Raw genomic sequence first — 18336 nt, forward strand, 5'->3', positions numbered from 1 at the left:
TTTGAGAAATTCTGTTTTATTTGTCAGAGCCAAGTCTCCTAAAACTTTCATTTTTGGGGGGTGCTGGGCCCCGACCACCTACCCATCTTTTGGGAGAGTGGTGAAGACTCAGCGAAGATTTGAATATAGAGGAAAAGAATGTAGCCATTTCTGGCCACAGCGGAACTCTGGCTGTTGGAGTGCAAGCAGCTGCTCCAGCCACTGAGGAGGCGTCACTGGCAGGGGCTCGGCCAAAGTTCAGGTTGATCCAACTTGGGAAACTGGTACTGCAGGAGGGAACTACAATCCTGGCAGACCTCTATCAGGCTGAGGCTGCCCCTCAGCACAGGAACACTCCTGCAACTGCTGAAGAACTCCTGTTGTTGCCGTCCCGGGGATTTTTGTCTGCGGCATACCTGCAGGGAAAGGGATCAATTGGAAATTCCAGTCCACAGTACACAACCCCTCGCTCAAGCAACTAAAGGAGAAGTTTGGCAGATTGGAGGTAAAAGAGACAGTTCCCATTACCCAGGATGGCTGCGCTATGTGGAGGGAATGCCAAGGGCTACCCATCTCTTCCCCCCCTTGCCGGAGTCGCAGCCTGACTGCAGGAGCCCGTGCCACCTCACCTATTCTCCAGCCAGCTGTGATGTCAAGTCCTGTATCCCAGCCAAGCCGTTGCTGCAGTCTCAGGCTGCCAGTCAGGCAGCCTGGCCAAGGGAAATCTGGAGAGTGATTCGGCCACATCCCCAGGACCAACAAACAGCACAGCAGCAGGTGCAGACGGCCCCACCAAGGTTTGAGCCACTTCCCATCAAGCCCACCTTTGATGGAGACCTTGAGAAGCTCATCTTCCTAAATCAGTTGTGTGCTCATCTTGATCGCTACGCTTATGCCTACCTGGATGATGCCATGATGGTGAATACTGTGGTGGCCAATTTGGAGGGGGAAATGGCCAAGTGGATGACCAACCTTGTCAGAACATGCACAGTCTTATTGCGCTGAAATAACCCAAGAGGAAACACAGTAAACAGTGGTCTATATTAAATGGTGGTTTATCTTACACTATCTACAATATCATACACCAGGAACAATATACATACACATGTTAATACAGCAATCTTCAATATACAGCAGTTACAGCAGGAAAACAAAAGAGAGCACACATCTGCAAAGCCTTCCCTTTTATAGAAAGCTCTTAAAGAGATACAGACCTTACTTGCTCTTAAAGGAACATAGACCTTGCTGAGTCATTCCCAACATTACATCATACATCTTACATCAGCTGGATAGCTTCTAAATCATTACCTTGACATTCCTCCCATTTAAAGCTAAACAGCTGTTAATCCAAAAGGCTTTTACATAGTCTTCACTACTGTAACAATTCAGACACCAAAATCAGAAATAGAAACGCAGTATTCTGGAAAACTGAAATAATAAATTCCGTACTATTTAGTGTACTGGGAAGATAGTTTCTTAGAGCACAAAATTACATCTAGAAGATTTCCTGTTATTTTAATCTGCACATTACTGAATCCATGTTCTTCCAATAATTGTTTGTATTCCAAGGTACTCCTTTCCTTGCCTTCTGTCATGTATCCAGTTCCATTTTAGGTAATGATAACATCTCTTGGTAATTACAGGGTTCATACCTTACACTATACACTGTAATCCCACTTGCTGAGAATCGATCAGGAGGTATGCCTTGCTACATTCAGACCTCCTCGGTATCATCTGTTGCTGTGTTTCTGTTACTTCTCTCTTTATCTCAGGTCTATCCTCTTCCACAGTTCTATTTCTGACTTGCTATTCTGTTCTTCCTTCATTGGGCTTTGTGTAGTCTCTCTTTCCTGAGAACTAGCACTACATGTTGGCATGAACACCTCGTTGTTAGCATGCACTCTGTCCCAATTGTTTTGTTCTGCAAAACTAGCAGACCTTGAAATCACAACCTTCTTTGTTCTATCTGTGAATATATATCCTTTGGAACCTGGCTCATATTCAACAAACCTAAGTTTCCTGGCCTTTTTCTGTCCTTTTCTTCTGGTGCTTTTGGGAATATGCACCCAGGCATAACTGCCAAAAGTCCTTAAGTGAGCCAATGAAGGTTTCCTTCCATTAACAGGAAATATGGAGTTTCATTTATAGCAACACTCCATACCCTATTTATTAGATAGTTGGCTGTTTTCATGACTTCCCCCAATATGTTTTACTCATTCCTGCATCTGCCAGCAGTGAGTCTTTCATATTTTGCAATACGCCATTCCTCCGTTCAGCCACACCATTTTCTGCTGGCGAGTATAGATTTGTACGTCTTATGACTTATGCTTAAGTTCTTCAGCCACTTTTGGAAATTGTCAGACATGAACTCTGTTCCCCTGTCTGTTTGCAGCTGGCATACTTTATGGCCATATCTTCACTCTACAAAGTTCACCCATTGCCTGAACTGTTGAAGAACTTCTTTTTTACTCTTTAATAAATAACCACACCCATATCTGGTGTAGTCATCTAATAAGACTAATATGCACCTAGGTCCGCCTAGAGAGGGCACCATTGGACCAATTAAATTAGGGTGCACTAACTGCAAAACTCTGTTTGCCTTGAGCTTTTCTTACTTACAGGATACACTCTGGACTTTGACTCCTTACAAATAGCGCAATCTAAGTATGTGTTGCATTGCTTAATGTTGAGTCCCTCAGCTAGGTCTGGCATTCTTTGCAGCACTCTAAAACTTGCATGACCTAACCTCCTATATAATAAATGTATGCAGTTATCATGCGTAGGAGTGTTTGTGTTTGTGCACAACCATCCTGCTTCTTTCCTAACACGTATAAATTATCCATCTTAACACCTTGTGCACAAATCCTTCTATCTTTCCTGATGGTGTATTGACCCTTTACAAACAGTACTTCATACCCCATATTATCCAAGCTCGAAATACTGAGTAAATTATGGTCTAACTCTGTTACATATAATACATTATCCAATGTTTCTCCAATACCAGGTACATAAACTTTACCTTCCCTTTAACAGCAGACTGTTGTCCATTTGCCAAGCTAACAAATGTTAGTTTAGCTAGTCTTAGGTTTGAAAACATTTGTGGGTCACTTGCAATATGCTGAGTCACCCCACTGTCCAACAACCAAGTGTTTTTTTCAGTTAAAATTGCTCCCAGGGAAAATGTTGGTTGTGTAGCTCTATGACCCTGTTTCGCTGCTCCTCTGTTTCTCCTCTCAGGGCAGTGTCTCTGGAGATGCTCTGTAGAACCACATGTGAATCAGCATTTCACCATGCAAATGTTCTCGGCTGCCCTGCTGGCATCTTTGTACATTGCAGTTGTAGGCCTGGTCTGTGCATTGTCATCCCGTCTCTGCTGTCTTTCCAGCCACTTTTGTTCCTCCTCCAGCAACCGGCCAGTCAAATAACTCATGGTTAAGTCCTTCTCCTGCATGAACTCTAAACTGGTCACTAGGACGTCCCATGAATTGTCCAATGAACTGAGCACCACATACACCTTATGGACCTCAGTAAAAGTCATTCCTCTTTCTTCTAACTCTAGGGATGTCTTTCTCATGGACTGCAAATGAGTAGACATGCTCTCTCCCAGTTTCAACTGGGCCTTATACAGCTTTCTTGTCAGCATTACTTTGCTGCTCACAGTCTGTCTCAAGTACACACTGTGCAAAGCTTCCCAGCACTCTTTAGCAGACTGGAGACCCCTCATGTTTGTCAACGGCTATCTTCCAAACTCAGGATTATGCTGACCAATGCTTTCTCATTCTTTCTCCGATCCCCATCATCCAGGGCTGCAGGTGGATCAGCAACTATCATCCACAGCTTCTCCCTTTGCAGGTACATCTCCATTTTCAGACTCCAGGAGAGGTAGTTGGTCTCATTCAGATGAGATACTATGAAATCTCCTCCCATTACACTGATGGAATCCATGTTGCCTACTACCACCACAAACCACAAGCCTTAACTCCTCTGGCTCTGGGTCAAGCTCTCACTGGGTTTCTCCTCATTCTGGGCCCATAACCTGTCAGAGCATGTACAGTCTTATTGCTCTGAGATAACCCAGGAGTAAACACAGTAAATAGTGGTCTATATTAAATGGTGATTTATCTTACACTATCTACAATATCATACACCAGGAACAATATACATACGCATGTTAATACAGCAGTCTCCAACACACAATAGTTACAGCAGAAAATGAAAGAGAGAGCACACATCTGCGGAGCCTTCCCTTTTATACAAACTCTTAAAGAGATACAGACCGTGCTTGCTCTTAAAGAGACATAGACCCTGCTGAGTCATTCCCAACATTACATCATACATCTTACATTACATCAGCTGGTTAGCTTCTAAATCATTACCTTGACAAACCTCCATGATGAAGGGACTCCTGAACTGCAGGATGCTAACCTATTAATGGAGCAACTGCAATTTTTGTTAGAGTTTTACAGTTTCCAGAGCAAAAATAAGCCCCCAAAATAAGCACACATTCAAAATGAGTAGGAGGCATAGTTTAAAAAACCTTTTATCTATAAAATATATATAAACATGATACAGTTTCATTCAGCTCTGGGGAACATCAACAACTCTTAACTTGGAGATCAGAAAAAGACAACACAGAGAAGACTAAGACACACCCAGACCTAGGCTAGATTACATGTCTCACACAGCCAATACTGCGTCTTAATCAAAAACAGTTCTCATTGGCTGGTTTGTTGCTATGGCTATTCCAGTTCATAAAGTTTCTTACACATGACAGTTTTGAAGACGAATCCCAGACCCTGGTGGCTGAGAAGAAGATCCATCGTCTGAAGCAAAGTGGCTGCCCTGCTAAGGAATATATTTGTGAATTCAGAAGAGTTGCTGATCAGCTGGGGCTTTGGCCGGAATGATTGTTAATCGATTACTTCAAGCAGGATCGCAATTTACTCCAAGCCTGTTTCTATCGGGGCTTTCCCAGCCAATTGTGTGAGTGGTACAGCATGGCAGTGATGCTGGACATCGAATTGGATTGCCCCAGAAAGCCAGGCACAGCTGAACTTAAGCCGCCGAGCGCCCAGGAAAAGTGCCTTTTTGGCCGATGTTCCTAAGCCACCATGACCACCAGTGTCCCCCAACCACCAGTCAGAGCTCCAATCAAATGCTACTGATGGGGCCAAATGGGTCACCATGCTGTGGAGTACCCAGCACCCAGCTCCCCGCCAGAAGCACACTAGCTGCCACTGCTAAGCCATGAAAAGCCCCCAGAGGAAGAAGAGAGAAGACAAACTGGGCATGGCAGGACCCAGCTGTTGGAAACTCCCCTCCTGCTGAGCCTGAGACAAGAGCCCGGCCAGAGCCATTACAGTTGCCAGCGCCCTATAACAGTGACGAGGAAGGCGAGGAAGATCCAATGGTTAGTGAACCCATTCCTTCCTTTGCCATTCCCACCAAGCTAATAATACCCAAAACAGGGCCTCATATGAACTTGAACATCTTAATAGACTCGGTATGCACTCGGTTCTTAATTAACCTGCCCACAGTGCTCAAGTTGAGAATTTGAGCCAAGCTACTGCTCCTACCCATGAGGTTTGAGCAAGCCAATGGATACCTTATCAGAGGTACACCTGCTATGCACCTAACAGAATCGGTGTGTTTGGAAATGGGTTGGCATTGGGAAATCATCCATTTTGTGGTGGTCCTGAGGATGACTGAGGCCATAATTTTGGGACTGGTGTGGCTTGATAAATGGTGTACAAACATCTGATGGGAGAAGAGAATGTGGAAATTAAGACTGGGGACAGGGTCCCTCAAACCTACCACTGTCAGTAATATAAAGGTATTGCTGTTAGGAAAAGTCCACCGTGTGTTCCATTGTAGCCCATTGAAGCTGGTTTCTGAGTCTGCTTTAAGACCTGTTCCTTGGAAACCGCTGGATCCCATTATGGTGGAGGAAGAGATACGTTATTAAATAAAATGGATACTTGACTCTAGATTGTAGAAGAGGAAGTTGTAGTACCTTGTGCAGTGGAAAGGTTATCCACTGTCTAAACCTACGTGGGTAAAAAGTAAGGATGTGAAAGCTGAACGGTTGATATGGAAGTTTTATAACAAGAATCCCCCAAAACTTCAAGGGGATGCCTAACATGCGTTTTTGTTTCCTCTGCAGGAGGTTCTTTCTTTTTGAGGGGGGGCTGACTGTCAACTGCAAATGAGCCTGGCTGCAGCCATTTTCCCCCCTCATTTCAGGTTGCCATATGGAACGGAGGGAGGGGGGCTTGCCCAGGTGCTTTGCTAGTCAAAACAATCAGCTGTCCCATGGGAACCAAGGTCATCTATTGCTCTCGTGACAAGGAACTGAGCATTGTATAAGAAAACCCACCAATTGCATTTGTTGGGGAACATAGTCACTTACATAGTTTTGGGGGTGGGAACTTTATGCTTTGTAACTGGGAAATTGTTATGGTTTCACTTTTGACCGTACCAATACTTTGTAACCAATAAACATGTTCTTTGAGGAATTTGCAAGCCTCAGAGTTCTGTTTTATTTGTGTCTGTCTGCCGGAACCATGGCAGTGAATTTGCAATTGGCTAACCAACCACATTCAGTGCATGATCCTTAATGGAACTCCATCTATGTGGAAGGAAGTATGCAATGGTTCTGGAAATTGCTAACACTTCATTAGTTAGGTTCAAGATTCTAAAGGATTTTGACAGACTTAAGCACTGGGCCCTATCCAACAAGTAAGGCCCTGCATCTAGGCAGGAAAAAGCAAATGCACAAATACTGATAGGCAGTACCTGGTTAAACAGTAATGCTTATGAGAGAGATCTAAGAGTCCTAGTGGACTACTATTAAGTATCATACAGCAGTGTGCTGCAGCTGCCAAAACAGCTAATGAAGTCCTGGTCTGCATCAACAGAGGGATAGTATCAAGATAAAAAAAAAGTGATAGTACCACTCTCTAGTACACTGCTGAGGCCACATTTGGAACACTGCATTCAGTTATTGTCACAATTTCTTTTTTATATTACAAACACTATGGTATTTAATTACATTCCTGGAAAAAAAAGATCACTACACATTCTCAAGCAACAAGTTTCTATGGGACAGAATCAATATGACACTGTCATGTTTTCACTCATTGAAGTCTTATTCAATGAATGTCAAATCTGAACAAGTAAAAATAGCTTAAGTTAAAATAGATTAAGATGGTAAAGAAACAATTACTTTTTTTAAAATAATGCTTTCATAGCTGACATTCTTGACAAATTAATATTCTTCCCACAAAATCATGAAGAAAAGAGTTTCCAGTAATTATTTAAGCCCTAACTAAACGTGAAGTTTTAAACATTTTCAGAAGAAAAATAATATTACAAGGTGCTGGAAAATGCATTGAAGGGACTTTATTGTGCTTATGATTTTATTATGTTTAAGCTTGATATTAATAGTGATACTTTGTAATCATTTTATATATATATTTGTTTATGTGCAAGTAGCTTTGTAGGTGCCTTATATTGGCAAATTGTTTACATAAAAGCAAATGTCTCATGCTAAACATACAGGAGATTACTTACATGAAAGGAGCAATGTGAGATTCAGTGGCCAGGAAATAAGGAGGGGGAAAGTGAGCTAACCTGGATTGATGTGTATGAGTCATCACCTTGGAATTTTTTTTCTGTACTTCCTTACTCCTGGTACAGAGACGTGAGTCTCTTTGTTCTGAAAGGGTATAAGGAGTGGAAGAAATTGTTTCTGTGTGTGCCTTCATCCCTTTAAGCAGCCATGAAAAGGGAGGAGGAAACCTGTCTCTGTTTTGATCAAAATAAAAGTTGTTTTCTTGATGAAACCTCAGCTCAGTAGTTTCTTTGGCTTTTTAAAATTCCTGAGTAGCCCAGAGAAGTTTGTGAGGTTAAGAGGAGAACCTTACAGCCTAGCATTCAAGCTTGGGGCTTGCTTGAAAGGGCAGAAGCCACAACAGCCCCCACGTTTGGAGACCGTTGTTAAGGTCCCGGCGAGCCTTCGATTCTCAGCAGGACAAAACCAACAGCAACTGAAGTGTGAGTCTTAGAGCACTCCTAGGTATTTGACCTAGAAGACTTCTGTACTTCATCGGTGGTGGTAGGATCCGTGTCTGAATAACCCGAACATCCGAATTCAACAAGGTTTCATGCTTCTCCACTGACGGTAGAAATTACAACAGGTGCCTTGGTAAGAGAAGTTTTGGTAATCCTGGAATAAGACATGGATTGATCTCCCTGACCAGCCTTTATGTAAAGGGGTCAAGAAAGTGTTTTGTAATACAGGAATGGGGAATCATCAGAATAATTTAGAGAAGGAAATTAAGCCAAAATGTACTCCTTTGCAATGTGTTTTGAAAAATTGGGATGTTTTGAAACCTCAAGTAGCTGTTAAGTTTAACCCTGTCAGACAATGTCTGCTGGTGCTTTGTGTTGATATGTGGCAGTAAAAATAATCTTCAAGAAGGCAACGTTGGAAAACTTTGTAAACCTCTGGTTGGCTAGTTTATCTGATAACAACTAAAGCCATGGAAGAAAAGAAAAGAAAAGAAAAATTCAAAGAACTGAAAGCAATTTTTTTTCTCTTTTTCCTTTAATCTGGCTCTTTGGACTATTCAGTTCCCTTTCGTTAGACAATGGGGCCATTTACTGTCCTTGGAAATTATCCCTATTGTCAGACATGAGGAGGCTGCTAGTTTTCCCTTCCCCCTTCACACCTGCAAAAGGCCCCAGGTTCAGTATTCCTTTTAGTCCTTCCCCACTGTCTTTTGAAGTTGCTGGGAAAAATTGGAAGCAACCATAAATGTTCCTGTAATGTATTGGCCACAACTGTTTTAAATCACTTGCTTAATGTCTGACCTACATTGCTGTATTGTTTAACAGTTGCTGTTACTGAAAGCCATGCTGGAGACCACCACACTCTAAGGATCCGTCCTAGGGCCTACAGAGAAGCCAGCAGCGCAAGGCATTGAACAAAGAAACAAACCACCATGGCAGTCGGGAAGCTCGAAGAATTCGACCTAACTCACCTGGAGAGATGGGCATCCTACATCTCCCGCATCAAAAATTACCTCCGCACCAACCAGGTTGCCAAAGATGGATTGAAAGCTGCAACACTCCTCTGCGTGTGTGGCCCTGCCACCTTCGACATTGCAGAGAACCTGATCGCTCCGGCACCACTCGAGTCTGTCACCTATGCGGACTTGGAAAAAAAGCTCCGAGACCACTTCGAGCCCAAGTTCTCCATTATAGCATGGAAGCACGCTTTTGAGCAGTGGGAGCAACAACCTGGCGAGTCTGCAACAGAATTCATTGCTCCTCTTCATCAAGTGTCCCGACTCTGCAGTTTTGCAGATTTGGAGGAGAGACTATGAGACTGCTTAATCTGCGGACTCCGGAATCGAGAGCTCCAACAAAAACTGTTCGCTAAGGAAACTCTCTCGCTACAGGAGACCTTGAAGGAGGTCATGGTGGACGAAGTCACCGGAGGGGCCATTAAAACGCTGCAGCCCTCCAAAAGTGCACCAAGCACCGAAGCTGTCCACCATGAGGATGCCGAGCAGATGGAAGACACCGACTCAGACTATGAAGTCGACCAGCTACAAAAGCACCTGGAGAAGGTACTGCAGCCAGCTGAGAAGGCAGTTCTGTTCCTTAGATGCATGGGCTGCGGAGGCTGCCATCAACGCACAGATTGCCGATTCTGAACTGCAACATGCCGGGCCTGTGGCAAACCAGGCCACATCGCCACCATCTGCCGAGGTCAGAGGGACCGCCTGAAAGAAGATGCATTCAGGAGAGGTACCGGGGCCCCGGGTCAACAATGAGTAGGGTTCTGCTCCAGCCGAAGGAGCGTATTCTGCACTGGTGCCCATTGTCCCCTAAAGCATAAGCTTAGACTACAGGTCAAGCTTCAGGGAGTTCCATGCAAGATGGAACTGGACATGGGCTCAGCCATGTCCATCCTTTTACACGGAACATTCAGGCACCTCTGCCATCATAGCAACAGATGGGCCAAGCTCCGGCCATCTAATCTACTACTCACAGACTTCCAAAACTCCCAAGTGGCAGTCAAAAGCGAAGCCACATTTCTGGTGGAATTCAAGGGGTTCAAGGGGCCACTAGATGTCGTAGTGGTGGAAAGCCAATGCACAAGTCTCATAGGGCTCGATTGATTTGATGCATTGGGCATTCAAGTAACCGGCACATGCGGCAGATCTGTCTGCAGTCTGCCAAGAGTTCACAGATGTTTTCAGTTCTAGTCTAGGGGAGTACAAGGGTCCTCCAATCGCCCTCAAGCTTGATCCTATGGTAACTCCAATACGGATCAAGCCTCATAGAGTGCCTTTCACATTAAAACCCAAAATCGATGCAGAGCTGGATAAGCTAGTGGAACAAGGGGTATTGCAGCCCGTAGACAGTGGGGTGTGGGAGACCCCCATAGTAACGCCATTAAAGGCCAACAGGGAAGTGCGAATATGCGCTGATTATAAGTGCACCCTCTACAGGGCACTTCAACAGCATGAGTACCCTGTGCCAGTTGTCAGCCATATTTTGGCGTCATTGCAAGGAGGCTGCATGTTCGCCAAATTAGATTTGGCACAGGCCTATCAACAACTGCCCATGGATGAGGCCATGGCAGTAGCCCAGACCATTGTCACCCATAGAGGGGCTTTTAAGATTAAGCGCCTCCAGTTCGGGGTGAGTGTAGTCCCAGGGCTGTTCCAGGGACTGATGGAGCGCACGCTCAAGGGAATTCCAGGGGTTTGCCCCTACTTCAATGATGTCCTCATTGCTGGGGAATTGGTTGAGATTCTGGCTGAACAGCTTAAAGCCATCCTTCAGTGGTTCTGCAACGCAGGACTTAAACTAAAAAAAAAAGTGCAAAATTGGGGTAGAGTCAACCAAGTTCCTTGGTTTCTGCATCGATGCCGAAGGCATTCATCAGGCGGAATCCAAATTAAAAGCAATCCATCAGGCCCCAGGGCTGAAGTCAAAGGGAGAGCTTTAGGCTTTCCTAGGCCTTTTGAATTTTTACCATACCTTCCTCCCAAACAAGGCCGCAGTGGCAGAGCTGTTACACTGGCTTTTGGATAGACAAGCTCCAAGCAATCAAATCACTGCTGTCATCGAACTCAGTTCTCACTCATTTCAGTGAGCAGCTGCCTGTCTGCATTGTGTGTGATGCATCCCCGTATGGGGTTGGGGCTGTGTTAAGCCACTTATTGGCTGATGGGAGGCAGAAGCCCATCACGTATTACTCCAGGACCCTATCGTCCGCAGAGCGCAACTACATGCAAATTGACAAGGAGGCTCTGGCCATTGTGGCCAGAGTTAAAAAGTTCCATCACTACTTGTATGGCCGCCAGTTCATGGTCTTCACAGACCACAAGTCACTCCTAGGGTTGTTCACCACAAATAAACAGACACCTCAGATTCTGTCTACTCGAATGCTGAGGTGGTCTATCTTCCTGTCAGCCTACAGCTACAGGGTGATTCACAAACCGGGCAAGGAAATGGGCCATGCAGACGGTCTGAGCAGGTTGCCCCTGCCACATATGGAGCCAGATCTAGCTCCGGCTGCATGCATCCTGGCTATCCAGGATTTGCCGGAATCTCCCCTTCGTGCTGGGGACATAGCTGCTGAGACAGCAGCTGACAAAATGCTGAGTTGTGTGCTAAACTGGGTACACACAGGATGGCTGGACAAATGTTCAGGGCCAGAATTTCAGAGTTTCTTCATGAGAAAAGATGAGCTTTCAGCTCATAAGGGGTGCATCCTCTGGGGAAGTAGGGTCATAGTCCCGAGCTCTTTAAGGCCCAGAATCCTAGAGTCTCTGCACGAGGATCATCCGGGAATAGTCTGGATGAAGGCATTTGTGAGGAGCTACCTTTGGTGGCCAGGGCTAGATAAAGCCATTGAGGCCCAAGTACATGGTTGCTAAACGTGCCAGTAGTCCAGACCGGAGATGCCGCAGCCCCTGTCCACCGATGGGAGGACACACACACACACTGTGGTCAAGAATCCACATCGATTTTGCTGGGCCCTTTCAGGGACAGCTGTTTCTAATAGTGGTGGATAGCCATTCTAAATGGTTAGAGGTCGCACCAGTCCCTACTATGACTACTGCCAGGACCATCCAGGAACTGCACAGAATGGACTTCCAGATGTGTTAGTCTAGACAATGGGGCTCAGTTTACCGCTTCTGAATTCCAGTCTTTCCTCAAGGCAAATCTAATATGGCACACCACGTTGGCTCCCTTTCACCCGGCTTCGAACGGCCAAGCGGAATGCATGGTCTGCACAACCAAAGAATCACTAAAACAGATTGTCACAAGGGATTGGCACCACAGACTGGCAGATTTTCTACTCTGCCAACGCACAACTCCCTGTACCACCATGGGCAGAAGCCCTGCCGAACTCAGATGGGGCCGACGTTTGATCACCAAGCTGGATAGGCTACACCCCGATTGGGTTGCCTCGGACTCTGCTCAGCCAAAGGCACCTTGGAATTTGCAAGTGGGTGACCAGTTTGGACCCCAAATTAAGGGCAAGGGGCTTTGTGGGTGGCAGCCATGGTTGTTAAGGTATAGGGATCACTCTCTTATGGATGGTCCTGGAAGATGGGTGAGTCATTCACCGGCACATTGACCAGCTGCGTCGAAGGCTAATGAACCAGTTGCTGGCTCAGGCCTCTCAAGAGGGCCACACGCAAGGGCCCTGCGACAGCAGCCCAACAGAGGAGCTTGCACACTCCAACAGAACTCTTACTCAAGGAGACGGGGGAAAGACCATAGGAGAGCTTCCCCTGGGCAGAGAGACAGTATCCGCTGAACAGGACTGGCAAACTGTGCTGAGGGACAGCCCTGTAGACTTTGCTGCATGATTGGACTTTGGTTTGGGCCGACCGGGACTGGCCAGCCAAAGGGACCCGAGTCAACCTGACTTCACTGAACCTCAGAGTCCTGGTCTACCCAGCCGGGCAGGTGAGCAGGTAGACCGGGAGACCCCTGCAACCCCTAGACATTCAGAATGGTCAAGAAGGCCGCCTAAATATCTGCAGGACTATGTCCATTAATTGAGAGCTTGAGCCATCTAGGGGGAAGGGGTGTAGTGTATTGGCCACAACTGTTTTAAATCACTTGCTTAATGTCTGACCTACATTGCTGTATTGTTTCACAGTTGCTGTTACTGGTGCAGGTTTTGTCTTCTATCTCAGTACAGGCTCAGGCTGCCCTACCACCTGTCTCTGGCCACTGTTGTTCCTGGAGACTGGGTTCAGGTGAAAAGAACTGTCACTTAGAAATACCAGTCTTGAGTGATCCCACCCATGCCAAATCCTCCTGATCTAAGGAATCAAGGCGTGACTCCATGGAAAGTCCCATCATTCCCTCTCCAGTGACAAGCTCCACAGTTGGACGGCCTGAAAATGAAATTTTAACCTACCTCGCCTGTTGAACTGTTTCCATCTAAGTAGGAGAAAAACCTCAATGGATTGGACTACCCTGGAAATTGTGTTCCTAGAACATGGACTATGTATTGCAATATTTTTATTCTACTACTGTTGTTTCCCTTGTACCTTCTTTGGTAGAAAGAAGGACCATGGGTCCAATACTTAAAGGAACGAAAGGGAGTTATGTTTATAACAAGACTATGTATTCCACTTGCAAAGGGGCAGTAGGGTCACTTGTTATGCTTCTGTCAATACAGTAAAGTTTTACCAACAACTTTAAATCTGGACATATGGAGGGACATACAGACATTACCTTTGGGGAAGAATAACACAAGACTTATGGACAAATACCAGAATCTTTTTTGATGCATGTAAAACTATTGACTATAATCAAGCTAAATGGACTAAGTGTGGAGACAGGCCTACTCATTTAATGCCAAATATGTTTGCACATCCTACCCAACCTGGCACAATCAAAGGATTCCTGCAATCCAGTGTGCTTCGAGATAACCAGACCAATGGATTTCTCAGCATCATTTGGACTAGCTATAAATATGGGTTCAAGTTGATTTTCATGAACTGGAAACCACAATTGAGATTCCCTCAGTATCGAACAAACTTTTTATTGATCTGGCCCAAAAGAATTGTTTCATTTTTAAATGTGAAGCTCAAGTGATTCAATTGGAGAACATCACTCTCATTTTAAATTTGACCTGGAAAGAAAAAGACTGCCCAGCCAAATGGGCCCTCAATTCTGTAATTGTGGCTCTAAATTGCATTGTTAGACCCCAGTCCGACATTATACAAAATGAATATGTCGAAGAAATCACTGACAGAATGCGAACGTTGGCTCATGTCCCTGTCCAGAGATGGACATGAGCACTGGATGTTGGAGAACGGTTTTCAGAAAACTTTTGCTGCCACTCCTATCTATAACAATAAACCAGCTAAAGCAATTATTTTAAGACCTTTATCTTCTGACTACACTCCCCTCTTCTGGAGTCCCTAAGCCTATTCGGCTTTTATATTAAAAGGGAGGATTGAAGGGACTTTATTGTGCTTATGATTTTATTATGTTTAAGCTTGATATTAATAGTGATACTTTGTAATCATTATATATATATATTTGTTTATGTGCAAGTAGCTTTGTAGGTGCCTTATATTGGCAAATGGTTTACATAAAAGCAAATGTCTCATGCTAAATATACAGGAAATTGCTTACATGAAAGGAGCAATGTGAGATTCAGTGGCCAGGAAATAAGGAGGGGGAAGGTGAGCTAACCTGGATTGAAGTGTATGAGTCATCACCTTGGAATTTGTTTTTTTGTACTTCCTTACTCCTGGTACAGAGATGTGAGTCTCTTTGTTCTGAAAGGGTATAAGGAGTGGAAGAAATTGTTTCTGTGTGTGCCTTCATCCCTTTAAGCAGCCATGAAAAGGAGGAGGAACCTGTCTCTGTTTTGATCAAAATAAAAGTTGTTTTCTTGATGAAACCTCAGCTCAGTAGTTTCTTTGGCTTTTTAAAATTCCTGAGTAGCCCAGAGAAGTTTGTGAGGTTAAGAGGAGAACCTTACAGCATACTAGTTTATTTCAGATTTTTGAAGTAATTAAATACCATAGTGATTGTAATATTGTATCTAGGAATGTTTTCCTAATAAAATGCATATCAAGAATGAATAAATATATTAGTAGTAAGAAAAGATTTTTTTCCCTTTCCTTTATTCTACATGTTGTTTTTTATATAATCATGACCTCAAAATGAGTAGAAATTCTTATTTTTGATTAGTGTCAATTTTATATACAAATAAAGTTTGTACAAATACTAAACACCTCTGAAATCTCTTTGGATAGCAAATTTTACTCTGTAGACTGTTTACTTGAAAATAGGAGGATTCTAGCAGATGGATGCTTGTCAGATTCATTATGATGAATGTATCTTTAATATTGCATATGCTTCTTGTTTGAATTTCTTCAGTTCCCATGTTAGTTGATAAACATGTAGAATGTTTGAATCTTGCAAAGTAACAACCTATTGACTGTTATCTATTTTTCTCTTCCTGTCTGTAGGCCTAGCTGTCTCTCTTCAGCTACTCCATGGGGACATTGAACAAATCAGGAGAGACTACACATCCATGTTTACCCATGGAGTATCAATAGCAAGGAAGTTGGGCTTTTCCAATATTATTATGCCAGGTATGTTTTAAGAAAATCCTATCTTAACCTGGATATTTAAGTGTAACTTTGATTATTTATGAAGGTAAATATGTCTTAAATAAAATTTGTATGATTGCAAGACAAAGTAAAGAAATAAAGATTACTGTGTCAGTCAGTAGAAATATTGGGTATCAAACCATTTTGGTTTCAGAGATTGACAGTACTTGGCCTGTGTGCTTTCTGGAATTCTGACCTCTTTATCTATGGGACTTAAAAATTGAGGATAGTTAATAGCCAGTTATTTCCACAAGATAAGCATTTGGATATTAAGTGGCACAGTGGTTAGAATGCAGTATTGCATGCTAACTTTGCCCACAGCTTGGAGTTTGATCAGTTAGATTCAGTCTTCATCCTTTCAAGGTCAGTAAAATGAGGACTCAGATTGTTGTGGGCAATATGCTGACATTTATAAACTGCTCAGAAAGTGCTATAAAGCACTATGGAGCAGTATATAAGTCTAAGTGCTATTACTATTGCTGTTTGCAAATAGTTTGTTTTTTAAATTGCAACAACCAAAAACGAGTCCTTTCATAAATTGTATAGATTCTTCCTTATTCTTTCTTGTTTGGTGCTATGCCATTACACATAGGAGCAGAGGATCAATAGCAATCTTTTGTTGTGTTCTGATTCTACCTTGAATATCATGAGAATCAAACAAAAATACTATATCAGTCAGAAATAGAAACTTAACTTCATTTCATACCAGTAGTCCTTAATCACTATATTAATAAAAATATGTCTACTATCATAATTGTGCTCATCCTGAAAATGTTTTATACTTACTTACTGAGAAAAAGAATCAATTGAACTTCATTTGGATTTATTTCTGAATAGATGTGCATAGAATGATATTACGAATTTCAGTTTATTTATTTATTTGTATCTTGCCTTTATTATTTTTACAAATAACTCAAGGCAGTGAACATATTCAACACCTTCCTTCTTCTATTTTCCCCACAACAACCCTGTGATATAGATTGAGCTATGACTCAATGATTGACTTAGCCACTCTTATGGCTAAGTGTCAAGGCCCACTTCAAAACCTCATCCTAAGAAAGCAGGGCTCATGGAAGCTGTTTCTTCCAAAAGGAACTTTTATTAGGAGAAGCTGTTAGCAGGCATGATAGGCAGGATCTGAGGGTTTCCCGCTCAGATCAATAGGTTAAAAGAGTCCCAAGCAAATCCTACCCCAATAGATCATCCGGTCAGTTTGAATGGGCCAATCCTCAGGTGTTACGTTTGCTGTGCGAAAGAAGCTGATAACATAGGCCTTCCCAGGCTCGCGATGATGTTAGGTCTTCACATCTTCCCTTCCATAGTGAGAGACAAGCCAGATGGCTGGAGGTACATTCCTTTCTCCCCCCCAAGGTAACATCAAGGGAGAGACAGTTCAAAGAGCAAGTATGCAGCAATAGCAAAAAGGATACATTGTAGCGAAACAGAGAAACAAAGAGACAGCCCAAAACATCTTCCCCCCTCCCCTTCAGGAGAATGGCAGAACCCTTTATAAGGAATAGAAAGAAATAAAATAGAATCCCCCCCAGTATAAGATGGGTTCTGACATCCTGACCCCCTTAAAAGAAAGAGAGATCCACCTGTGGAACAAAAAAGAAAAAGGGAGACAAGGATTAGTCCAGTTTATTGGGGTATGCAGCATGAAACTTGGTAAGGAGTCTGGGGGCACTAACATGGTGTTTGTGAACCCACTCGTTTGGGATGATGATAGATGTTTCCATGTTACCAGGTATTGGGTGGAGCCGTGATATTTTCTGAAGTCTAGGATTTCTTTAATTTCAAAATGTTGTTTGCCTACCACCATAATTGGAGGTGGAAAGGACCTGCAGTTGGTCTTAAGGATGACTGCAGCTTTAAGAGGGTGCAGTGGAAAATTGGGTGAACTTAGAAGTTGTACTGTGTACTGTGACGGATTTATAATTCTTTAAATGGGGAATGGTCCCACAAATTTTGGTCCTAGCTTCTTGGAGGGTTGTAGGGATTTTAAGTACTTTGTAGACAGGTAAACCTTTTCTCCTATTTTAAATGGTTTTGGCTCACTTCTGTTTTTGTCTGTCTGGACTTTGTATGCCTCTCTAGCCTCGTCTAAAGCTTTCATCACTGGCCAGGTGTTTTTTTTCAATTGTGCAATCCATTCTTTTAGGGAAGGGATTGTGGGGTCACTGGAAGGAAGTTTGCCCTGTTGCCACTTTGCCCTGTTGCCAGTGCTAGAGTGGACTGCATTGTTGTAGGCAACCTCTGCGAACAGAAGCAGATAGGTCCAGTTCTCCTGCTGGTAATTAATGAAGCATCTTAAATGCTGCTCCAGTACTGAGTTCAACTCTTCAATCCCACCATTTGTTTGCGTATGATGACTAGATCAAGGCTTTTCAACCTTTTCACCCATTATACCACTTTTAGGATATGGAAACATTCAAGTACCACCAGTTGCCTAGCAAGGTGTCAAAAAAAATGAAAAAAGTGATAAAGTACAAGTAGTCTTTGACTTACAACAGTTCGCTTAGTGACTCTTAGAAGTTATAATGGCATTGAAAAAAGTGCCTCCCAAGGCACAGCCAAGCAAGACTGGCGATGCTCTTCCTCCTGACCGAGGTTTTCATTACTGTGAGCATTTCTGTTGTGGATTGGCAGTGGGGGTGGGATGGGGGGGGTGTTTGGT

The 18336-nt window shown here is 43.5% G+C and overlaps 1 protein-coding gene across 1 annotated transcript in view; it reads left to right on the forward strand.

Moving 5' to 3' along the window:
• LOC120318035 (dedicator of cytokinesis protein 4) overlaps positions 1-18336 on the forward strand; it is a 335809-nt gene that overhangs the window by 99552 nt on the left and 217921 nt on the right. The window contains exon 13 of the mRNA XM_039365226.1: positions 15516-15641. Within this exon, the coding sequence (XP_039221160.1) occupies positions 15516-15641 (126 nt within the window). The remainder of the gene's footprint in view (positions 1-15515; positions 15642-18336) is intronic.

This window comes from Crotalus tigris, unplaced genomic scaffold (assembly GCF_016545835.1).
Source record: "Crotalus tigris isolate CLP2741 ecotype Arizona unplaced genomic scaffold, ASM1654583v1 scf7180000020000.429882, whole genome shotgun sequence".
NCBI lineage: Eukaryota > Metazoa > Chordata > Lepidosauria > Squamata > Viperidae > Crotalus > Crotalus tigris.